Source organism: Pteropus alecto, unplaced genomic scaffold (genome assembly GCF_000325575.1).
Source record: "Pteropus alecto unplaced genomic scaffold, ASM32557v1 scaffold48, whole genome shotgun sequence".
Classification (NCBI taxonomy): domain Eukaryota; kingdom Metazoa; phylum Chordata; class Mammalia; order Chiroptera; family Pteropodidae; genus Pteropus; species Pteropus alecto.
In genome coordinates this window covers 1,775,107-1,799,777 of record NW_006442110.1, presented here as the reverse complement: position 1 = coordinate 1,799,777, position 24,671 = coordinate 1,775,107, and the positions used below count along the sequence as shown (strand labels likewise).

The following is a 24,671-nucleotide window of genomic DNA, read 5'->3' as shown; positions in this document are numbered from 1 at the left end:
TAATAATAATAATAATAATAATAATAATAAATGTCCCACTTCTCATTCCATAAAAGAATGCTTACTTCATTTCATGTAAGCTGGAGGGAGAGAATCAATCAGCTGATCTGTTTCAAAGCATTTCCTGCTTTCCCGTAAGCTGAGAAATCAAAAACAACCACCGTGCATTGTGTTAGCATCGCCAGGGTTGCTCAAAGTTACTTATAGATGTTTGAAAGCATAATGTGAGTTAGGAAATTAGCAATGGAAATGGCTCATCGAAAGAATTATTCTTAGGGGTCCGAACTGAGGCCTTACCAACTCCCATGTGGACACCTGCTTCTTATTCCTTTCCTGTTTTTATTCCAGAAGAGAATGGATGGGCCTCAGAAGAGCAGCTATGGGACTCTGGCTGAAGGTAAGAAAGCCTCCAAGATCTCAAGAGCTCTGGGCACCGAGGAGCAGCCACTGTTCTCTCTCCACCTGTCTCTCACCTCAAACACGGGGACCTTAACCCGGCTATTTTAAACGGAAGAAGAAAAAGCCAACTCTCATTGATTCTTGCCCTTCCCCGCCATCGCCACACACCCCGGCCCCCCCACCCCGACCCACATGGTATGAGGCTCTCTGTGCACGTGATGTGTGGGAAACGTGGACATGAAATTTCAAGTCGGAAGTTGGAGACTTTGGAACTGAGTTGTGAATCTGGTTCCTCTTTCCTTGTCTGCTCTCAGCTGGGAAAAATGGGAATTTCCCGTAGAGATTTAGTAATCACGTTTGCTACAAAATGCCCCAGAACTCTTGAGGAAAGGAGGAACGAGCACAGAGTTGAAGGAAGAAAATTATGGATTTTAGGAGCCTACAATAGACTTCATTTGGGCTCCTAAAAACTCTAAAAATCCTCAGGTTCTCACGCTTCTCCATCCCTTAAAGATTTTAGCTCTTGGCTGGGTGTCGCCCTGCCCAACACTGGTTTTGTTAGTTCCCCGTAAGTCACTCAGCCAAATCGCTGACCTTTCTAGCTCATGCACTTCGAATGGTCCTATATTCAACGCCTCTTCAGACACCCATCCAGGGTCGTCTCCCAGACTTCGTCCTTGACATTGACTTTGACCTTGTTGTCATCTCCGTTTCAAACATCTAACTCCCCACCCAAAGAGCAGAGACCCAGGGATCCTCAGCTGGTCCTCGGTGGGGAGTCACGGTGCCTCTGACCTCTGAGACTTCCGTTCTTCCCGAGGCTCGCTGAGCACTTCTAGACAAGTGTGCCTAGAAATGCGTGGCCGACAAGGAGGTGAGAATATTGCCTCACGTGTGATTTCTCGTCTTCCGCCCCTTTCCAATCTCACATTTATGTAGCGCGAAACTGGCCTTGGCGCCACCTATGGAAAAACACAAGGACCATTTCCTTTCAGAAACGTGTAGTTTCCCTGGTCTAAGTGAAGTGCTTCAAGCATCCTCAATAGCGAGGCAGTTCTTACTCTTGGCTACGGGGCCAAGCGCAGGCATCCTATGTGGACTCCTTATGATCCAGGAACCTCCTAAAGTGGTCTGCAGGCTTTTGCATGTACTCAGCTATGACTGTTTTTCTGGGAGGGAGGTCTATGGCTTTCAAGAGATACCATGAAGGTCCATGACTGGAAAATCTTAAGAATCACTAACTTAGTAAGACACAAAAATTCTTTTTTTACAGGCAGGGTGGGAGATAGCCCGTTTGCATCGTCGCCCTCCCTGAGGATCATCCTGGTGGGCAGATCGGGCAGCGGGAAAAGTGCCACAGGGAACAGCATCCTCTGCCGGCCAGTCTTCCAGTCCAGGCTGGAGGCGCGGTCTGTGACCCAGACATGCCAGGCGGCCACCGGCACGTGGAACGGGAGGAGCGTCCTGGTGGTCGACACCGCCCCCATCTTTGACACAGAGGCCCACAACCAAGAGACCTACAAGGACATCGGGGACTGCTACCTGCTCTCCGCCCCAGGGCCCCACGTGCTGCTGCTGGTCACGCAGCTGGGGCGCTTCACCGCGCAGGACACGGCGGCGGTGAGGAGGGTGAAGGAGGTCTTCGGGGCGGACGCCATGAGACACGTGGTCCTCCTCTTCACCCGCAGAGAGGACCTGGGGGGCGAATCCCTGCGCGAGTTCGTCACCAAAACCGACAACCGCAGCCTGCGGAGCCTGGTGCGCGAGTGTGAGGGCAGGTACTGCGCCTTCGACAACCGGGCCGCGGGGCCGGGGCAGCGGGAGCAGCTGGAGGAGCTGATGGCCGTGGTCGAGAGGCTGGACAGGGAGCGCCCGGGCGCCTTCCTCAGGAACGACCTCTTCTTTGAGGCGCAGAGGCTGCAGAGGGACGGGGGCGGCGCCGGCGGAGGAGCCCGCGGGAGCTACCTGGCCCAGGTGCGAGCGCAGGTGGAGAAGCACAAGCGAGACCTGGAGGAGAGCGAGAGATGCTGCGCGCCCAGGGCGCTCCGCGGGGTCAGAAAGTGGGTGACTTCTCACCTTGGCGTAACTGCTTTTCTTGTTATATGCGTTTTGATTTTTCTTGCAATTTTAATTAACCTGTGCTTTGCTCAAGGACACTGAGCATTTTCCGATGATTTCTACAATCACCTGTTTTCCCAGACTCACCCTCTGTCTGTTTGTAAGATACTTTATTTGCTTTCTACTTAATTCCACTTTCGATTTCTCTTCCTTGCCTCGGAGATGCCACCCATGTTCTTTCACTGCTTCTGGATAAATAAAATCCAAAGGAAAAAACAAACAAGCATTTTTTGTTGTTCTGTTAAAAATCGGGGGGTTAATAATAAACTAACCAGACACCACCCCAAAACCTTGGGAGATGGACAAGGAATGGACTGTGAGGCTACGTGAGTATCTCACCTCTGGGCCTTACTTTACAGACTCGTGTTATCCGGGGCAGAAAGACGTTACAGAAACAGCTGGCACTGAATTCCTTATTTCGTTCAGAAACGTACTCTGATTTCATCGTGGTGCGGGGTGACAGCCACAGGAAGGGTGACACCCATTGCCATGCCCACCCCCACGAGAGGGGATGATGAGGGCATTCTGAAGAGGCCAGGGAGGAAGAGAGGAGGGGACCTAATTCTGAGGAGAGCAGAGAAAAGGGGCCGCAGGGGCGGGCAGGGGGCCACGCCGTGGGGGAAAGCAGAGTCAGTGGCTGGGAGAGAAAGAAACTGTAATCTCTTAGCGCGAGGCCAGACAGTGAAGACTTTAGGCTTAGTGGGCTATACACGATCGTCTTCACTGACGGAGCAAAAGACAGGTGGATGAGATGCGAACGACGTGTGTCGCTGCCTTCCCGTAAACCTCCGTGAACATTGAAATTGGAATTTCATGTAACTTTCCCATGTGGCACCAAAACATTCTTCTTCTTTTGACTTCTGCAAACTTTTAAGCATGTAGAAGCCCTGCCTCCGGGGCTCACAGGCTGCACGAACAGGCACAAGGCCGGATGTGGTCCAACCCCGGCCTTGGGGTAAATGTCCCCTCGGCTGAGCCGCATTGTCAGGCAAGCTCCTGAACTCCGAGGTCAGCACCCACATGTGTGATATCTGTGGGAATTTGGGGAAAAGCAGGGTTCTGCATTTCCGTGGGAGCAAAGGGCAGAGGGCAGACATTGGGGCGACGTCTGAGCAGAGGTCATCAAGTCCGTAGAAACAAGAAAGCCGATGAGGAGGTCCCCGGTGGCCCCTCCCTGACCCCTCACCTTTTCGGTAGGTGTACCCTCTTCTCCGCTCATGGGTGCCCTGTAAGAGAGACCCACAGTTGTTCCAGGCAGCCTGTGACCGGATGGGTATGTGGTTAATATTGGGGTGAGTCTTAGGAACTCAATCAGGCCATGCAAGCTTCGTTCTCTAAACCTCTATTTTTGATAGAGGTGCCATGTTGATCTGTAGGGCTGTGCTCACCTAACCGACTTCAAACTCACGCCCGGAATCTTACGCCGATGCACCTCCCACCCTGGACACCGAAGGGACTCTGGGTGCTCAGAGCTCAGAGCGAAGACTGCCCCCCGTCACTGCAGCATTCCCAAAGTGGCGCCTCCCTTCCCAGACTTAATTCAATCCGGCTGCACAGAGGTTTATTAGAGGAATGCTGAGTGTCAGGCTCTGCATTTGGCACCAGGAATAGAAGATAAATAATGCAAAGTTCCTCCTCCCGAGAAGCGACTGTGTAAAAGTGGGACGAAGGCAAATAGAAAATGGGGTGTGAGAGAAGTTTGTTTGAAGGTAGGATGTCTGCCAAAAGGGGGTCACGAAGGCCCAGCAGAGGCTGCCTAGATGGGGTGGTGCCCGAGCTGCTAGGAACGGGCTGGCGTCTCCGGGAGTCGCTATGGGCTGAGGGAGGCCACCAAGGTCAAGGACGGGAATGAGAATGAGAATCAGCATATGGGAAGCGGGGTGCAGGGAGAGATGGGGCCGGGCCAGGGCCTGTGTGCCACCCGCAGAGTTCGAGGGGCATCTCACAGTAAACAGGAAGTCACTGGCGGCTTTTCGGCAGGTCGTTTTAAGAAGCTGATGCTGCAGCAATTTGGTGGCTGAACTATGTAAGCGTGAGCCTGGCGTAAGGATAACATGGAGAAGAAAGACTTTCTCCCCAGGGATTGGGGCCTCAGTCGTAACAATAGGAACGGGGATGCAGAGGAGAGAGACTCTGAGGAGGTGGGATGGACACTATGCCGTCACTGATGGCAATGCTGGGGTGGCAATCATGCTTCTGTCTTGGGCCACCCTGTGACATGTGGCTCCCTTCACTGGCCTGGGCCTTCAGAGGGAGAGCTGGCTGCTCAGAGGACACTGACAGCTTTGGATCTGAATGTCCCAGCCTTGAAACCCTCTGGGGCATGGGTCCTGTCTCCAGGAGACCATGGCTGGTCTCCTCCTCCATCAGACTGGGCGTGAACTTGGCCCGAGTGAGTACTAGGGAGCAGGGCTGGAGGACAACAGCCCCCTCCAGGGGTGCAGGTGGGCCGGTCCCAGGCCTCCCAGGTGGGGTGCAGTACACCAACAAGACATCTCTTTCATCACGATCAGTGTCACCTGGTAATCCAGATGACATTTCTCTTTTTTCGATTTTCAAGGGGAGTCACCCAAGGATATTTTACAGCAGCGAAGGAGGACAGGCTTTGTTACCCCTTTACTCTGACACGGGTGTTCGCCCAATTTTTTGGAGTGTTCAAATGTGAGCTCTGTTTCTCCCCCAAAGGGAGGAGAAACCGGACACCTGCCTGGAGATGGCACATTTCCGCCCTGTCCCATTGTCCTCCAAAATAAGCCAACTAAAAACTGTTTTCACTTTATTCAGGATTCAGTGCATGTCTGCAAAGCAGCCGGCCTGTTAGTAGCAGACGCGAGTCCTCCCTCAGAGGAAGCACAAGAACGGGGAAGTTCGGAGAAATTTAAGGATCTTGTTTAAAAGAGGGCAGAGAACATGTCGTTTATTCAAATGTTTTCAAATGCCGGGAAAAGAGAGCCCAAACTCAAACAGCTTACACAGTAAGGGAATGTATTGGCTGACGTTCAGAGATGGAGAGATGGGGTAGGCCTCGGGGCTGGCTGATTCAGGAGCTCAAGTGGGCTCTGCTTTGAAGCCTTGCCATCCGCCTCAGGCTGATGGCTCTGGGAGTTCCAAGCATCACCCTCAGACCCAACAGTGCCCAGAGAGAGGCTGTCCCTCTCTGTGGGTCTCTCCTGGGGAAAGAGACCTCTGTAGAAGCGTACCTACATCTCCTCGGCCTGAATTGGGTTTCAGGCCGGTTCCTGAGCTGGTCGCTGGCAGAGGGAATGAGGACTGTAACAGTCCCGCCAGGCATCCCTTCAGCTGAGCTGGGGACCCTCTGAGGCCCCTGGCTCCATGCGGAAGAGGCAAAGGCCTGACTCAAACCAAGAGCCTATGAAAAAGACAGGGAATGGGAGCTGCCTGGACCGTGAGAATTAATTTCTGAATTGGCGATACTTTGGGAAATGCTTCGACTACGGACAGAATTAAACATGGTACCAGATGGTCAGTAGAATGAGAAGGATAAGTAAGCTGCACCAAACCAGACAGATACAAAGCTCCATATGCAGAAGGATCCACTTTTTGGCCCCGAGGAGCGCCCTGGGCGCGCAGCATCTCTCGCTCTCCTCCAGGTCTCGCTTGTGCTTCTCCACCTGCGCTCGCACCTGGGCCAGGTAGCTCCCGCGGGCTCCTCCGCCGGCGCCGCCCCCGTCCCTCTGCAGCCTCTGCGCCTCAAAGAAGAGGTCGTTCCTGAGGAAGGCGCCCGGGCGCTCCCTGTCCAGCCTCTCGACCACGGCCATCAGCTCCTCCAGCTGCTCCCGCTGCCCCGGCCCCGCGGCCCGGTTGTCGAAGGCGCAGTACCTGCCCTCACACTCGCGCACCAGGCTCCGCAGGCTGCGGTTGTCGGTTTTGGTGACGAACTCGCGCAGGGATTCGCCCCCCAGGTCCTCTCTGCGGGTGAAGAGGAGGACCACGTGTCTCATGGCGTCCGCCCCGAAGACCTCCTTCACCCTCCTCACCGCCGCCGTGTCCTGCGCGGTGAAGCGCCCCAGCTGCGTGACCAGCAGCAGCACGTGGGGCCCTGGGGCGGAGAGCAGGTAGCAGTCCCCGATGTCCTTGTAGGTCTCTTGGTTGTGGGCCTCTGTGTCAAAGATGGGGGCGGTGTCGACCACCAGGACGCTCCTCCCGTTCCACGTGCCGGTGGCCGCCTGGCATGTCTGGGTCACGGACCGCGCCCCCAGCCTGGACTGGAAGGCTGGCTGGCAGAGGATGCTGTTGCCTGTGGCACTTTTCCCACTGCCCGATCTGCCCACCAGGATGATCCTCAGGGAGGGCGACGCTGGAGTTAAGCTCCATTCTCCTTCACCTGTCAGAGCATGAAAGGTTCACATGTAACTGCTGTGGACCGGGATGTGGGCGTCCCTAAAAATTCATAAGCTGAAACCCTAGTCCCCAGCGTGATGGCGTCTGGAACTGGGGCCTTTGGGAGGTCATTGGGGTCTGACCAGGGCATGAGGGTGGGGGCCCCCATGGGGATGAGCGCCTTTATAAGGTGAGGAAGAGCCGAGAACTCTCTCCAACACGTGAGGACACGGCCACCAGGAAGCTGGCTCTCCCCAGACCCGGAATCTGCCGGCACCTTAAACTTGGACCTCTCAGCCTCCAGAACCGGGAGACAAATATTTGTTGTTTACCGCCCAGTCTGTGGTGTTTTGTTTTAGCAGGGAAAGACTCCGCGGAAACAGCATCCATCCCCAGTTAGGTAGCACACCCCTAAAGGGCTGTTGGGACCGCCGAAATTTGCCACCCTTTCCAGAAACTTCTCCCTATTTGGTTCCTATCCTGAAGGTTATTGGATGCTCAGAGCTTCCTGCAACCGCCGAGGTGTTTGTCTTGGAGTTCCCGCTCCTCCCAGTGCTGCCTGGTCTCTGCCTTACAGAATGACAGGGCTTTATCTGGAAATGCTTATCCCTGAGAGTATGATAGCAAATAGCCTAATGTGCTATATTTCCTGGGGAAAATGGCATTTCCTTTGTCTTGGGTGACGTTAGTCTTGTACGTTTCACTGCGAGATGCAGTTTGCTCCCCCAGTGCTGAGTTCATGGTCCTCAAGTAATCATGAAGAGTCGTTCCACTAGGTCCTTACCTGGGCTGACAGCATCTTCTCCACCCTTCGGAACTCCTTCCATTTTGTTCTAGAGGGAAAACAGGCAGGCTTCATTCGTACTGGAGCTGGATGTGACATTCGACGCAAAACGCCGCATTTTATAAACGAGAAAACGGAGGGCGAGCGAAAACAGCTACTGAAAGTCACACATAATTGAACGGATGAGCCAAGGGTAAAAAACCCAGGTCCGCTGACGCTCAGCCATTCTTGGCACTGACTGAGGGCCCCCTTGAGAGTATAGGGACAGCTCCACATGAGAACACGCACACGTGATTTCCTGTGACCTGTAGTTAGCCCATAGGTGGCGTTGAAAATGTGCCATCTGCCCAGAAGACCAGACAGGGAAGTTGATCATGTCCCACTGAGCTCCTGGCTCTCTGGAACCCTCGTCCGCCTGTAGGGTCTCGGTCCTGGCACCCAAACGCAAGTTCACCTAGCAAAGTATCCTCTTTCAGTTAATTCAGAAAAGAAATTTTTCCCTGAGTTTCATGGCCATAGTGTCATAGAAGGCTACCGGTCATTCCGGTTTGCCCACCACCGAGAGGCTCCCTGGTCCAAGGACCTTCAGTGCTAAAACTGAAGAGGTCTCAAGCGAACCAGGACGAGCTGGTCACGCCAGGCGTGGGAGATGGTCATGAGTCCAGGTGGGTGGCGGGGTGGAATGCACACCCAGGAAGCGGAGGGAAGACCCGACCTGTCAGGCTCAGACCAGCGGTTCCCCACGGGACGTCCGCCCTTCGCTTAGACGGTCCTGGACCAGGAACCACCTCAGCGGCATCTCTCTCCTGACCACTCCCCTTCTCCCCCCTGACCCCGTACACCTTCTCTTGACCCTTCTCTTTCTTACCGCCTCCTCCTCCTGTGCTCAGGGAAGGGTTCCACTCAGCCCCCCCCCCCCCAGAAACATTTCTCACGTTTCTCTCCCGGAAAAAACCTTTCCTTTCAAAAGCTACGTCCAGGCCTCGCTGTGTGCCAGGTTTCAGGGTCTTTCCTCGTCACAGGTTCAAATAAGGTAACTCTAAAGAATGAGTTCTCGGTTGTGGAATTTGGGGGTCCATGACAGGTGAGCTGCAAAAAACCATGTACTTTTTCGAACAAGTGAATTTTCCCAGTGCTCCCTGGGAGGGTAGCGTCTGGCCCCTCCATGTGCAAGACTGGCCACTGTGATCCTCCTGGCAGGGAAAATAACTCAGTAAATATAAACTACTTGGGAATCATTGTCATTTAAGGACAAAAAGTCAGAACCTTGCTTCTGTCAGACAGGTCCCAGTAATCGCTTTGTAATTTCTACTAATTGTATTTAAAAAAAAAAAAAAAGGTCAACTTTACTACTTAAAGACCATGTTCTTTTATTTATTTTTTTTTTTAGGCGAGGCAACCCTGGGTTGACCTCACAGATTGCAAGGACCTTGTCAGCTTACGATCCCTTATTTTTTAGGTCTACAGCACCTGGGCTTCCTAGGTGGTCTCCCATCCAAGTCCTAACCAGGCCCGACCCTGCTTAGCTTCCGCGATCAGACGGGATGGGGCTTGCGCAGGGCGGCGTGGCCGTAGACCTTCTAAGAGCATTTTAGAGCCACGTGAGAAACGGTAGCAAGTCCCCGGCCCTCAGATGCTGTATTCCCGGCCACGGACCCCAGCCTCGCCCGCTTCGCAGCGTCTGTCCCAGCACACGCACAACCAGAGTAAGAGCTGTTCAGGCCGAGGAACCACAGCACTGAGTGTTCAGCTCGCGTCCTGTGTTTACTACATCCGAGCGAGGGAGGCCTGCCGGTCGCAAACTGGTCTCTGAGCATTTTCTGTCACGCCGCCATCCAGGGGCGAGCCCTTCCACACGAGTGTGGCAGTTAGTCTCAGGGGTCGGCTCGGAGGGACCATGGTCTCCAGTGACTTAATCGAACACTAATCTGGGTGTCGCTGGTCCTCAGATCCCTAGGAACGGGTCAAGCAGCGCTACTCACGTGATGTGTTTTGCGAAGCAACTGGTAGCAGGCCATTTCTTTCGAGAATCAGAGGCTTAAATGGATGTCCTCTCAGAATCCGGCCTATGCAGAGGTGATAAAAGGGGGCTCCTTCTCAGAAACCATCCAGGTTTTTCTCATCTTTCTCAAAAAACTTTTTTAAATTTATTTATTTAAATTAGTTTCAAGTGTACAGTATATTGGTTAGACATCTATTTAATTAGTTTCAAGTGTACAGTATATTGGTTAGACATCTATTTAATTCATAAAACGATCCCCCCAGTTGCTCCCGCCCTCCCCTGGCCCTCCACCTAACCATCGGATCGATGCTAACTGCATTCCCTATGCCGTGCTCCCCATCCCCGTGACCATCCACCAGCTACTAATTTCTACTTCTTTAACCCTTCACCTCATTCTCTCAGCCCCCCAAACCCCCCTCCCCTCTGTCCGTCACCAAATGGTCCACCATCTTTGTGAGTCTGTTTTTGACTGGTTTGTTCTTTTGATTCCTTAGGTTCTGCATATAAGTGAAGTCATATAGCGTTTGTTTTTCTCTGTCTGACTTAAGGATTGTTTTCCTTTTCCACTGCCTTCCTCCCTAATCCAGACTGCCATGCCTCCGGCCACTCCCTCCCCTGCTCCGTCCCCTGCAGATCACCGTGCCTTTGCGGTCCCCTCGGTCCCCTCTAAATGTCACCACCATCGTGCTTCCCCCTGCTCAACGGCCTACTCAGGGCAGCCGTCGAGTCGACACCCTCATTTTGTAGCCATGCATCCTCCCGTCGACTCATTTTAAGATGCTATTAAACGTCTCTATTCTCAGACAGCTCCTCTCTCTCTCCACTTACAGGATAGTGGGAGAGGAAACGGCTCCTGCACAGAGGGGGAAGCTTCCCCACCCCCCACCCCCCCAGCAGGACTGGAAGAGGCGGGTGGACATGGGAGAGGTAGAGGCACGTTGGGAAAATCGGGGAACGGACTGAAACGGGGAGAGATGGTCTGGCACATGGGCAGACTGTCTTGCTCTCGGCTGCCCGAGGTAACCATAGTAACATCCTCCCCGCTTCCCCCACTGGCGTGTGCTAGAGGAAGATGACACCCGATGGAGGGACCACAGGGAAGACTGCAGGTGTGGGAACCCTGTGTCGCTGTCACAGGGTGGGAGGTGGGGCGACCTCCCAGGAAGAAAGCCCTGGTGTTTATAACTCCATTCTGGGTGACGAGGGAGTCTAAATAGTTTCCAAACTATTCTCTTTCAAATTCTATTTCTTTATGAGAAAAAAAAGAAAGGCAAATTCCTACTCTCCTCTCTCTAAACGGAAACTGTCTACATCAGGTCGACTGGTGTATTCAACAAAAGCAAGCGACAGAAACGAAGATTAAAATTGAAAAGTGAGTTTTCAGCCCGATCTTCAAAGGGGGTGCCCTGTGACTTCTGCGGGCAGCGGGGAAGGAGGTGCGGGCCATCCTCCTTTGCTTAGCGACGTGGGGGGACCCCATACGAGCCCCTAGATGTGGGAGCAGCCGCCACTGCGTGCGTATGTGAAAACGCTTGTGTACAAACATGAGAAATTAGCCCGTTAGTATCACAGAAGGGCTGCTGTCTGAGCCTACTGTGTTCAAAATTTTAAATTCTGAAAACTACAGCATCAGTAATATTTTCAGCTTGCACTTATATTTGAGGCTTTGGGGTATATAATTCCTGACCCTGCTTGTTTAGGAATAAAGAAAGCGAGGCTTAGAAGGATTGACAAGACAGTTCCTGGTAGAACCGGGTTGAGAGGAGTAGAGACAGAGAGAGGGGCGGGCAGGGGGGCAGAGAGGGGACCGACTCGGCTACCTGGTAGATCCCGGAATGTCTCGCAAGTCCTACAGCTGGTCCTGGAGAAGTCCTCCAGCGACAGATGGAAACACTGGCCCTGAATTCTACCTGCCAGAGAGAGAGAGGGGGGCGGGTTGGGTTCCGGGGCACGGGGACCAAGCAATGTGTCGTTTCCTGGAAAAGACACCTGCAGACTGTGGCCGCGAGGCAGAGGAAGGGGTTCGGTTTTGTGTCGTTCTGAGTAACAGCTCCGCTTCCTCCCCCCTCACCGCATCTCCACGACGACGTCTCTACCAGGGTTAGTGTGGAGACTGGAGAGCCAGTAAGACAGTGTGCGGGCCGGCTGCACCCCAAAGCCAGCCACTGGCCCAGACCGGCCGCCCAGCATCTCCCCGCCCACCGCTCAGCTCTCCTGCACAGCGCAAAGCTCGGTTCTTCTGTACGATTCGATTCGCCCTCTGGCTCCGGCCCCCCTCTTCCTCCTGTCGACTCCCCGGCCCTGGGGTCACCCAGGCGTGGTCTTTCCTAGGTTTCCTCACAGCGGTGGGCTTGCACTTCCGCAGAAACCAGGGAGACATTGCCCCATCCACACCGTGATTCAGGCAAAGTGACAAGCACTTAGGGGATGGGGTGTCCTGGGCCCCCCACACGGCCCTCCTGACTCTTCTCCTCTGCATCTGGCACTTCCTGCTGGGAGCGCCTGTGTCTTGGGAGCCGAAGACCCTCTCTGGAGACATGCTTAGGGTGAATGGGGCAGAGTCTGATCCAGTACTCTCGTGGTTCGATTCCAGCTTAATTCTCAAAAGGCAGCCAACATGCAGCTAACTCCTGGCCCTTCTTTTGGAGAGGAAGGCAATCGCGATTGCAGATAATGTGCAATTCACATTTTGCAATGAAAGCTACACTTGACTTACAAAGTATTGATCCTATTAATACCGTAATTTTGACTTGTCCAATAATTGCTCTTAGATTGAATGAGGTGGATCCATGCAGTGATTCTACAGAGGCTGGAAAGACAAACTTTTATTTAAAGTGTAGAAGACATTATTTTCCTTTCAGTAGCTAGAAATGCCTCTGTCGGCTCATTTTCGCCAAGAGAAAAGAAAAAGCTAAAGATCGACTCCTTTAAAACAAAAATAATTACTTTTGGCAGACATTGATCAGTTCTAAACAGTTTTATCATGAATGTTTTTGACTGAAGTCCACGCATTCAGCTGTCTCAGCGTATAGTTTATAAATATTTGATACATAAGAAAGAGAACTTGCTCAAAGGTGTCAAATCTACCCGTGGTTGAAGTAACTTGATCTTTTCTGCCTTGATCTACCCAGGCTAATACTTGTGTGTCCCCGCCACAGAGAGGAGAATATGAATCTTAATCACCTACTTTTTGTGTATAAAGAAAATGCAAAGTATTCATTGAATAAAGAATCTTGAGTCCATCTCTAGGCATCTCGTCAGCTACCATGTAGAGTGAGATGGGGTGGCCTATTTGGGGAAATCGTCTGTCTTTTCCTCTAAACTGCCTGTTCGTATACTTAGTTGATTTTTTTTTTCTGTTATGTTATATGGTTTTTTCATGTTGACTCAAGAAAGACCTTTAATTGATGATTCCGGAAAGGAAAGCATTATATTACATCTGTTAACATTTTTTTTTTCTGTCTCTTTCCATATTCATGGTTTTGTGGCGATTCAGGCCTCGTTCTCCCCGCCCCTCCCCCGCCCCCTTTCAGCGTTAACTCAAGGAATTTCAGTTATGGTTCTTCAAACCATAGGTGCCTCCAATTGCTGGTGAAAGAAATGCCAGGAATGAATAAGAGGAAAATTGTTCCCTTTCCCCTACAGTTACAGAGAAAAAGAGCAAATATTATTCTTACAAAGCAGCCTGTGAGACACCCAGTGCTTGAAAACTGAAGTCTGTCTTCTGAAAATAAGCCTTCACCTCTAAAACTCTGTGGAATTATGGATGTCTTCTCTAATAATGCATTTCTCTATCAGCGAAGTAGAAATTGAATTCTAGTAATTTCTAACAGGTCTAAATACTTATAAGATTTCTTGGACAAAAGGAGATTGCTAATATTTCCCACTTCTGCCCCAGGCATGCCAATAATAAAATAAAATAAAACAAAATAAAATAGTCACAGAATTTGAGAATCTTGTCTCGTTTAAAGTATTTCCCACTTCTGCCCCAGACAAAGGAGATTGCTAATATTTCCCACTTCTGCCCCAGAAATGCAGGTGATAAAATAAAATAAAACAAAATAAAATAGTCACAGAATTTGAGAATCTTGTCTTGTTGAAATTCAGTGTGCCACGTGAAATAGAACTGTCAGCTGTAGTCAAATGTCTTGCAACTAGCGCCCCCTGCTGTTTGTCTTTTAAGTTACTTATGGTGAGGTTTTTTTGCTCAGTCTGGAAATATTAACAAATGTTTTCTTTACAACTTCTGTCATTCTTAGAAAGCCCTTCTTTCTCGTCTTTTTATTTAAAAATATGTTACTTATGTCCGCACAAAAATCTGCACACAAATATTTATAGCAGCTTTTTTCATAAATGCCAAAACTTGGAAGCAGCCAAGATCCCCTTCGGCAGGTGATGGATACATATATTGTAGCTAAGGAGAGCCAAGTTTCTCACTGTCAGAGAAAGAAATTATAATAAATAAAGAGAGGATTCTAAAAACCTGTGCTGGTCTGGAGTCAGAATTATCAATATGAATTCATGGTCGTTCTTTTTTAATAGCTAGAAAGACATATATACATGTGGGGGTGGGGGGTCAGTAATACATACCTGGATTGCCTGGCTGTCAGCTGAGAGAGATGACAGTAAGTGACACCGCAGGAGCAACGAAGACACCCAGCACACAGGTCTTAGTTTCTAAATGTCATTCTCAAATCAAAAGGAAGCAGGAAGTGAACGATCCGGGAGAGGAACTATACGAAGTGAGCCTGGGGCGTGACACAGTGTCAAAAAATAAGCAAGTGGAGAAAACGGGGGGTGGGGCATAGCGGAAGGACACAAGAGGCAATCTGAAAGAGTATCATCACTTTGCAACCCTCAATAAATAAATGGATCTAGGCAACAGTCATCAGTGATTACCAGACGGCGCTTCCCGAAGCAGGTGTACACACCGTCTATTAGTTGCGATGTATGGACCTCATGGGCATCCGTATTCAAATACAATGGAAAAGAAAAAAATTACAGTTGGGAAACCGTGAACACTGCCTAGTTAATGTTAAATGTTTCTTTTTCAGATGTGATATTAATAAAAGGGAAAGTCCTATTGCTTAGAGCTATGTGCTGAAGAGTTATGAGATGAACTGACAGGATATCTGGGACTGACTTTCAAATAATCAGGAGAGGAAGGGATTGGGGTTCAGACGAAACAAGATCGCCCACCGACGGTAACGGGTGACACCTCGTGATGGATACGTCAAGTTCAGTACATCACTTTTTTAACTTCCTTATATGGAATTTTCTACTTAAAAACTTTTCAAAATATATTGACGAAAGCTTATAAAAGTTCAAAAGACGTCAATGTTTTCTGAAAGTTTTAGATAGGTTGCGTTAAATGAGATAACTTCCGGCCTTTCCACGAAAGAGTAAAAGGTGTAGCCATTTGGTAGATCTGGGTAAAGACTTTTTGGTATATTTTCCAGCTATTATGAAATCTAATGTCTCTAACGACTGGCTAATAAGTCTTTTCGCAAGTCAAGCAGTTGACGCTATTTTATTTTCAACAAAAAAGAAGGCAGATATATCCATTAATAGATTATTAAAAATTAACGATAGATTGCTGTGTGGTTTTAGCATTTACCTTGGAAGGAGTTCAAAGAACTGAGTGGCATTGTCATGACAAAACTGTCTCTATTCCTATTTATTTATCTATGTAAACAAGGTTTTCAGTGCCTGTATCGATTAAAACAAAAAAAAATGGAATAAAATTGATCTGAACATAGTCTCATTCTACCAAAGAATAAGAGTCATGCATGCACATATGAAATAAATGGGAAAAAGTCTCATCCATCCCACAGAAAGATGCATTTCCAAAATTAAAAAGTCACTGTTAAATAATTATTTTACAAATGTCATGATACATTTGTATTGCTTTGATCCATTGTGTCCTAATAATACTTTAATAATAACTAAATATAGAAGCCAGATGTTTCACTCTTAAAGCCTATGGTCACAAAATTTTTTTCAATTTTCATATATATTTTTGTGGCAGAAATGTATATTAGGGTGATCGAGATTTCCCAGCATAAAAATCCATTACGATAAGAAGCAATTCTGTGGGGGATGTAAATGGACAGTCAGGGAGAAAAAAAACAGTGTAAAATTTCTGACTATTAGAAAACAGCTCGTTCGTGTATTTTTAAAATAGCCGATGGTGGGTATCTGATTTCTCTGTTATTTATATTTTTAAAAGAAGTAGCAGTTTAACTTAAAATGTTAATATCTACGATGTGCTAGAAATTTCATTCTTTACAAACGTTCATGATGAAAAAATATAGAAGTGCAACCGAAATTCTCAAGAGAGCACCTAGATTTTAAAAATTCTTTTAGCGACTATGCAAGCAAAAAACATTTGAAGACCACTGCCCTAGAGAAACTCTTACATGAGTGCATCAGGATATTTTTATGAGAAAGCGCAGAATAGTAAACAGCTAGAAACAATCCAAATATCCATCCATGGCAGATTGGATAAATAAATTGTAGGTTACCCATACGATGGACCCAGTAGTAAAAATGACAAAATACAATTACCCGCATCAACATGGATAAATCTCACGTACATTAAGTCGACTAAAAGGAGTAGTTCCGAGAAGAATGCAGAGTCGGATTCCATTTTTATCAAGGTTAATAAATGGAAAAAACTAAAAATAAATATTATTTAGAGCAACAGACGTGAGAAGTAAAACTATAAAGAAAAGCGAGGGAATAATTGTCACAAAAGACAGGATAAAGATTATACCTTGGTGAGCGGGACAAAGAGGTGTGTGATCAAGAAGGAACTTACGGACAATGCTCTATTTCTTAAACTGAGTATTTGTTTTATTGATCTTCTTTATATTGTACATATACTCATAGATATATACTTAACTGACAAAAAATCTCAATTATATTGAAAAACATGAAACAAGATCTGAATAGAAGAACATACTGTGTTTCTGTACAAAAACATTATTATAAAAATATACACTCTTCCAAAATTGATATGTGTGTGTGTGTGTGTGTGTGTGTATTATTTTATTCCAATTGAAACCCCAACATTTTGTGTATGGAGTTAGATAATACTTTCTTAGAGGTTCCATGGGACAAAAAATGCCTGAGCATAATCAGGTCAGTCTGGTATTGATGGAAGAACAGACAAATAAATCAGTAGAACAAAATACATAGTCATAGTGAATCCCAGTTAATAATGGAATTTGATATATGACAAAGGCAGGAAAATACTGTTTATTTAGCAAGTGGTGCTGATACAAATAGTTTTTTAACTAGAAAACAATAAAGCTGAACTCCTTTCTCATACTATATAAAAATCAAAGAAGAATTAAATTTTTATCTGTAAAAAAATGAAACAAAAATCTTGAAATTAAATATAGGAAACTACATGTACAATCCAAGAGTTAGGCATATTTTCTTCACCAAGACGTGAAGCCAGAAGTTATCAAAAAAAAAAGCTTTAAATATTTTATGATGGCAAAGATGCCATACAGTTAAAGACAAAAAAATAGATTTGAAAACAAAAGATGAAATTGTAAAATCTATATTATAAAAAGAGCTCACAAAAATTTTAAAAATGTGCAACATGCGTGGACTGCTCAATATGTGGATGAATGATAACGAGCCAATACACATATGAAAAGATACTCACTCAACTTCATCAACAGCTGCGAAAATGAATTTAAAAAAAAAACTCACAAAAACGGAGTCTGAATGCCGGAAGGGGGCGCTCTCGCACAATACTACTCGTCAATTACGGAAGAATTGCCCAATACTGCCCCCAACAGGAGAGTCCACAGCGGGGAAAGAATCATCGGTTTTATACCCAACAGGAAACGATGTAGATTGCACCTCCTACAGGAACTTTCTCTGAACTCTTTTCTGCAGCTGGACTTTCGTTCAAAACAAACCCTCCCAACTTCCTCCTTTTCCTCCATAAAAGGACTTGTCTATGGCTTTTGCTAGAGCTGGCTTACCCTGAACTGAAATTCTTTGCCGTTCCCAAATAAACCCATTTTTGCTGGTAAAATAACCGGCTTTTCTTTTCGAGCTCAACATAGTCGAGGAGAAGGGAGAGGGCAAAAATTAAAACGAGTTATCACGTCTCCTACTGGCAAAAATTAGTGGTGAGATTAGGAAGGAGGACAAAGGACATTTTCATGCATTGCTAGTGAAACGTCAATTATTACAGCCTTTTTGGAAAGCTCTCTGATGAGAAGTATTGGGTTTTTAAATATTTATGCTCTTCGATGAGCACTCGCTCCTATTCCAAGACTCCGCCTCACAGCGGTGAAAGATCCAGTAATGTGGTTGTTTCTAGAGCTGGAAATACAGGAATGGAGGTGAAAGTTCATCAGGGGGAATCTCACGGAAATACTGTGCGGCCATTTAAAAGGGCTGTTAAAACGGCTAAAATTCAACAGACTGTCCACGCCGCGAGCTGGTGAGAGTGTGGAGGGCCTCGTTGGGCTATAACGGTCCGTCACTTTCTTAAAAAGTAAACACATCCACGGCACGTCTCAGCCACTCCTCTCTCAAGATTTCTCAAGACCTGGACCCGATCTCTCAAGATTTCTCAAGACCTGGACCTGACCGTGCCTAGACACTTTATCTGTAGCAACCCAAAACTGGGAACGACCCAACTGTCCATCAACAGGTAACTGGATACACAAACTACAGTAGACCCATCCGCCGGAAACTCAATAAAAACAAAGGAATTGCTGATACCTGGAACAATACTGATGGATCCCAAAGTCATCATGCTGAGTGAAAGAAGTCAAATTAAAAAAAAAAAATGAGAATACAACGTAAGATTCCACTTATGTAAAACTCTAGAAATCGCACGCTAATCCACACGGACAAAAAAGTAAATCGGTGGTTTCTTGGGAATGGAGGAGGGGCGAGGGGGGATGGGAGAGAGGGGTCACCAGGCGTAGTCGTGAAGGTGACGGACATCCTCACTCTCTTGATTGTGGTGGCGGTTTCTTGGGTGCATATATACGCTGAAACTTCAAACTGTACACTTTGTGTGCACTTCGTTGCATATCGATTGTACCTCGATAAAGATAAATGAGTGCAAACAGAAGTACAAACGGGCACACGCCGTTAAGACGAATTACTTGGGAATGGGAAGGAGAGTATGAAGTGAGGCTGTTAGACGGAACGACAGAAAAGTTAGAAAAGAAAAAGAGGAAAAATACTGCACTAAAAACAGAAACAAATATGAAAGGTCCACAATTTCAAGATAGGGGAAAATATTTAAAATTACTGTTTCCAGTTATGGGTTGGACACAAGTGTTTACCATTTGCGCATGGTGGCTGCTGGGTTTTTTTAAAACTCTTACCCACTTCTAAGCAATTCAGTCCAGCCCCAGAATCAAGAAGGGGTCTCTTTGGATAACTTTCTAAAACCTGGGGTGCTTTCCCAAATTTTTGTGTGCTTTCTAACTTTTTGGTCCAATTTCAGCAGTTACAGCCAGCTTTGCCCCTCTGGACGACGGCTACCATTCTTGTTACTTCTATGATTTTGTCTCCGTTTCTAAGGCTATTGAATCAGTCAGGGTCCTTTCTGTTCCGGGAAAAGAAGCTCAACTCACACCAGCTGGAGCAAAAAGGAAGTTCATCGGGTCACATAACAGAAAGTCCAGAGTCGCCTCGCGGTTCAGTGGGCGCTGGATTCTCTCCCTTCCATCCTCCCCTCCCCTCCCCCCTCCTTTCCCTTGCTTTCCCTTCTCTTCTCTTCCTCCTCGTCCTCCTCTCTCCCTCCCTCGCCCTCTCCCTGAGAGAGCTCCGAGCTACACCCGTGTTGACAACTAGCAATCCGGGAAGAAAAAGAACTTCTTTTTCCAACCATTCCAACATAAGTCCCGCGACTGAGTCCTGTGGGAAAGCCTTGGATCGCAAGCCCACCTCTAAACACCGGGACTGGCCGTCCTGACCGGCGGGGATCACGTGCTCACCCCATGCCCGGGGCAAGAGAGGGTGAAGTTAGAGTCACTTACAGAAAGTGGGGGAGGGGCGTTTCCAGAGGAACAGCAGAGGCCTGTTCCCAGAAAGAGCTGGACACAGATGCCAAGCGGCAAACAAAGTCGTCCCCAAAAGGTGAATCAAAAACAAACGATTTTATCTGCATAGCGATGACGCGGGCGCACATCAGAGCGGTGTGGTTTTAGGACTTCTGTGTGCAGAATGTGAGCGAGCGAGCGCATCCCATCTCTAAACGACATTTTAGCTTTGCAGTTTTACTTGTTTTCAGCCGACACCTTCTTTACTATGTACACCTGTCTTGTTCCACCGACAGCAGTGACTACTTCTAGCTTCTCACGGGGACCAAGAGGGTGGCTTCCTCCTTCCCACCCACCGCCCACCCCGCGCCTGCTGCCAGCTGGAGCCCATCGCTTCTCTTCTGGACCAGATCCACCGGTAGATCCCATCTCTCCTTTGCTTGGTTTTCTCCCTACTTTTGCCAGCATAAACCGCATAAACCTTCAAATAGCTATCGCCAAAAAACAAACAAACAAACAAAAAAAACAAAAAAAAAACGGTGTGTGGGAGGGAAACTTTCTAAATTTCTGATGGTGTGAAAAAAAATTTTTCCCACTTGCCCCTTCCCTCGATAGCTGCATGGACTGCATTAAAAAAGAACCCCGTCCAAAATCATTCTTTCGAAATTCTGAAGATGTCGTTCGAGTTGTCCTCCCGCGTATGCTGGGCCCAGGGCCGGTCTGATGCCTAGACCTCTGTCACCTCCCCAGGCGTTATCGTCATTGATGTTTTGGAAGCTTCTCCCTCTCCTTGGTGCACTGACGTTTCATGGAGCTGGATCTAAGTGCACGAGAGTCTATTTTTCCCTCTTTGTCGCGCTTGCCACTAAGCGGGCCGCTTCGCTCGGCAAATTCCAGTCTCTCCTTAACTCCGTGCCGCTTTTTTTTCTTGATTTTTCCCTCCCTCATCCTCGCTCAGGGGCCCCGTTAGGGGACGTCTTGCTAGCAGAACCGTCGCCACAAGGATCATCCTCTCTGGCCTTTGTCTTCGTATTTCATGTCTCTTTCTCTTTGTCATTCTTCTATTTTCTAGATTTTCTCTGGACATTGTTAACTTCAGGAACTATATGTGCGATCTCTAAGTAACTCTTGTCTTCTGACTGTCCCTGTGTATGACGCGTTCTTACCGCTGACAGATGCCATGTACCACGGTCTTCGCGTCCCCAACGGTGATGTTTGGGTGTCCTTAATTTCCCTTCTGCTTCTCCTGGAGCCTGTTTTTTCTATGAGCTCAGTTAGCCTTACTCTCCTGGTGTACCTGGTCACCTTTGGCCTTTCGTTCATTCTCACAAATGAAGGAGGAGGCAGTCTGCATGGTCGGGGGTCTCCTCCCTACCAGACAGACTGATTACGGACACTTGTCTGTCAGGCAGGTGCTCTCAATCCCAAAAAAGGAGTCTTTGCTCTGCATGTCATGGCCCTACCTGACACCTCAGCTCTCCAGGGAGGATGCTCAATCGTTTTTTAGAGAAGGACACTCCACAGGCTCTGGTCTGACTGCCTTGGGTTCTCTGTGCAGGCTGGGTCATTCCAGGGGTCCTGGGATGTCATCGTGCCGTCTTGCTTTATAAAAGTAAAGAGATGAAAGCAAACAGGTTTAGGGATAACGCCAGATAGGTTCTGGCTTTGAGAGGATGGAAAGGATTTGGGGAGGTCTTTCCTCAATTTTGTAAAAGTCTTTTAATAATTTAATTTAAATCACTTTCTCGATCAGGAAATATTCAAAACGTACGAATGGGTATACAATGAAAAGTCTCCCTCGTACCCCATCTCCTAGATGCTCAGGTCCCCTCCCTTGAGGCCGTCAAAGTTGCAGGTTTGGGTGTCTCCTTCCAAAACTATCCTATGCGTATATAAATAAATATACATATGTTTACATATGTGCATTGTATATTTGCATACATTGCAAAGAATACATACAATCTGTTACACTGCACCTATGTTTTGGAACTCAAATTCACTCATAAGGGAGTGGTGAGCTAGGGGAAGGGTGCCCATAGGGTGTGAAGTCACATCGGTGCACCTGTGATCCTCCCCCGGCATCGGCATCATCCATCCCACCACATAAAAGCCATCAAGCAGGTAGGCCTGGGTTCACTCCCAGAAATGGCACGCAGCTGGGGACGCTCTGAGGCCAGCACGCCGGGAACTGGGACCTGGAGTTTCCTGGACAACCGACTCAAAGGCCAGTTACTGCGTCCCAGTCCCTCAGCCTTTTAATTAGAACTCTTATCTGCAAGTAAGTGGCTTAAGCAAAAGGTGAAGAGTCCATCTGGCTTCAGGCACTGCTGAACTCAGGCCTCAAGCAATATCATCATCGGGAGTGATGTTTTTCTCACTCTCAGCTCCGACCTGACCTGCGAGGCAGGTGGCCCTCGGTGGCAGGCTCCTGGGCGGTCCTTGATGGCTGCAGGAGGACCTCTGGCGGGGGCGATCTGTCTACTCCAGTTCCAGCTTTATATCCTTAGAGGTTCAAGTTCAGTGGAAAAAGTAAGCAGAGTCTTGTCTGGTGACCCTAAGATTTACTCTGATGTGCCCGGCTTGGGCCATGTGCCCACTCCTAAAATAATCACGCTGGGTTTGGGGAAGATGATCTGCTGCTCGATCTAAGTTTGGACCCCACACTTTATCCCCGGAACTGAGGAGAAAGCCCCCCACACCGGCACTTAGCGAGACGATGAGGGAAAAGTCGGTCCCCACATGGAAAGCCGGGGCCGTCCCTAGAAAGGGGGCAAATGAAGGCCGTGGCCACCTGCTTGTGAGACTGCAGACTGACAATGGCCCGGCTGGTCCTCCGAAAACATGTTCCCCACCCCAATGTTTTAATAAAAACATCACTGAACCTAAACCAACGTTAACTATATGAAAAATTTAAATATCTCATTTGTGGGGATAAAAATCAATCAAGAAAGAACTAAAATCCAAGACAAGAACAGATAACGAGGAGCATTCTAAAGGGGCTGTATTTTTCAGAGAAGATAAAGACACTGATTATCTTTAAAATTCGTTTAAATTTCACATGCTTTTTCAAGGGAAATCACACACACACACACACACACACACAAACCAGAAACCCTCCTGAGTTGGGATGGGGGTGGAGAGGGAGGAAACTAAGCCAGTAAATGCCAAAGAAGTTCACAGCAGCACCCTCGCTGAAAACCAGCTAGAAACGTCTCCTTCCTACTTCGGAGGGGAAATTTTTTTTTTTTTTAAACAAAGTTGATACTTTTTCCTAAAACCCAGATGCAAATTTTCTGCGTGAGCACGTCTTTGGACCTCAGGCTGGGGCAAGAGCCGATGATTGACTTCCCGCCGCGGGAAAGCCCCGCCCTCTCGCCGTTTCGGGGTTCTCCCATCGGATGTACTTTTTTCCAGGGAGTTTTCCTGATTGATCCAGACGTCTGACGAGCAGAGGGGCTGGGCTATTCCCAGGTGTCTCCCAGATTAAGGGAAAAAAAAAAAAAGCACTCGCATCACCGCCACGGATCCAGGTTGAGCCCAGAAAGCGCAGGCGCCCCCAAACCTCCCCGGCTTCCTGCAGCAGGTCCTCAGGAAGGGGGAGGGCGGAGCAGAGGGAAGGGAGGGAGGGGTCGCGTGCCCAGCACAGACCGTGCCTTCCCCGCGGCCCCCCACACCCCTCCGCGACCCCTCGCACCCCCACAGACCCCCACCCCCCAAGTCCCAGCAGCCTGCCCGGCTCCGAGAGGGCGTGCCAAGCTCTGACGCCTGCGGTGTTCTGAAGGGACAGGGCTGGGTCTGGGACCCCGAACCCGAGGCCGTTTTAATGACCAGGTTGTGGGATCTGGAACGTGGTTCTGATGGTACCGGACCCAGCATCCAACCGGGAGACGGGGCGGTGACGAAACGCAGCGGAAAGCAGTGGCGAGGAAAGAAAAATAATAGAGCCATTTCCCGTTTATACTCCATCTCTTCTGTGAATACATTACACGTGCATGTAGGTTTGGGGTGATTTACTGGACCCCGCGTGAGGGTCCAGAAGCCAGTTCCATGTGTATATACACAGCTTTGCTGCCTAGACCGAGTTGCGCGAACAGACAAGTAGGCGCTGGGTTTTCTAACTAAACAAAAGCCAGGGGACGCGGGGTGGGACCTCTGATGTCCTACAAATAAGAAAAGCAAAGATTCAGAAACTCGAACTTTGCGCAGGGCGAGGAAAGGGGAGGGCGGGGGAGGCTGGAATGCAGGAAATGGGGGAGGGGAGAGGGGAGACCTTCCTCCCCCAGAGATTTAGAAACTTTGGGGGTTTAAAAAAGAGAAGTTGCCAGACTGACATTTAAGAGGTCATTTTATGCCAAAAAAAAAAAAAGAGAGGGGGGGTGCCAAGTTTATCTTTATTTACCACGATGAAAAATGAAAAGAATTTCTCTCTGATCTGGCCATAAAAGGACCGAAAGGATCAACTAGAAACACCGAAGCGCAGAAATGAGTCGCATTAATTTCTAATCTCGAAGGAAGAAAGTGGTGACGGCCTCTCTTACCCCTCCCCCCGCTTACACTCCTTATCCACGAAATGCTTTTTTTTTTAAAACTCCAAGGTTAACGAGTTCATAAAAAGAACTGAAACAAAGATTCAATTCAAGGGGCCTTGTTCCATGTCTGAATTCTGCCCCGCAAGCCACCCAGATGTCACCATGGGCCATGCCCGCGGTTCTCAGCAGGCGACACAGATCACCCGTGCAGATTCTAGGGTGGAGCAGAGAGCTCGCAGTTCTGGCAAGTTCCACTCTCTCCACCGCAGTCCCTCTACCAGGGGATGGCAAACGTTTTCTGTGTCAGGCCATTCGGTCTCTGCTAAGACTATTCAATGCCGCCCTCTCCCCTCTAAAGCGCTTGAGGCAGTATTGGGCAGCGGGTAAATGTGGGGGCGCTGAGCTCGTCTGCTTTAAGACCAATTTTGCCCACACGTTCGCTCTTTTAGTGAGCCCGTACCCTACAC

General features: G+C 48.5%; 2 protein-coding genes and 1 pseudogene across 2 annotated transcripts; 1 reads left to right on the top strand and 2 right to left on the bottom strand.

Moving 5' to 3' along the window:
• The first annotated feature begins 45 nt into the window (after window positions 1-45).
• Window positions 46-2,719, top strand: LOC102881743 (GTPase IMAP family member 5). The gene is made up of 2 exons (XM_025039031.1): window positions 46-397; window positions 1,673-2,719. Exons 1-2 carry the CDS (start codon window positions 355-357, stop codon window positions 2,557-2,559), a joined length of 930 nt encoding a protein of 309 aa, XP_024894799.1. The 5' UTR covers window positions 46-354; the 3' UTR covers window positions 2,560-2,719.
• Window positions 2,720-5,957: 3,238 nt separating this feature from the next.
• Window positions 5,958-11,545, bottom strand: LOC102880879 (GTPase IMAP family member 5). The gene is made up of 4 exons (XM_025039019.1): window positions 11,465-11,545; window positions 9,625-9,708; window positions 7,643-7,691; window positions 5,958-6,862 (listed from the first exon to the last, which is right to left on the bottom strand). Exons 2-4 carry the CDS (start codon window positions 9,658-9,660, stop codon window positions 5,982-5,984), a joined length of 966 nt encoding a protein of 321 aa, XP_024894787.1. The 5' UTR covers window positions 9,661-9,708; window positions 11,465-11,545; the 3' UTR covers window positions 5,958-5,981.
• LOC112469981 lies at window positions 9,101-9,219 on the bottom strand (annotated as a pseudogene).
• Window positions 11,546-24,671: the final 13,126 nt, after the last annotated feature.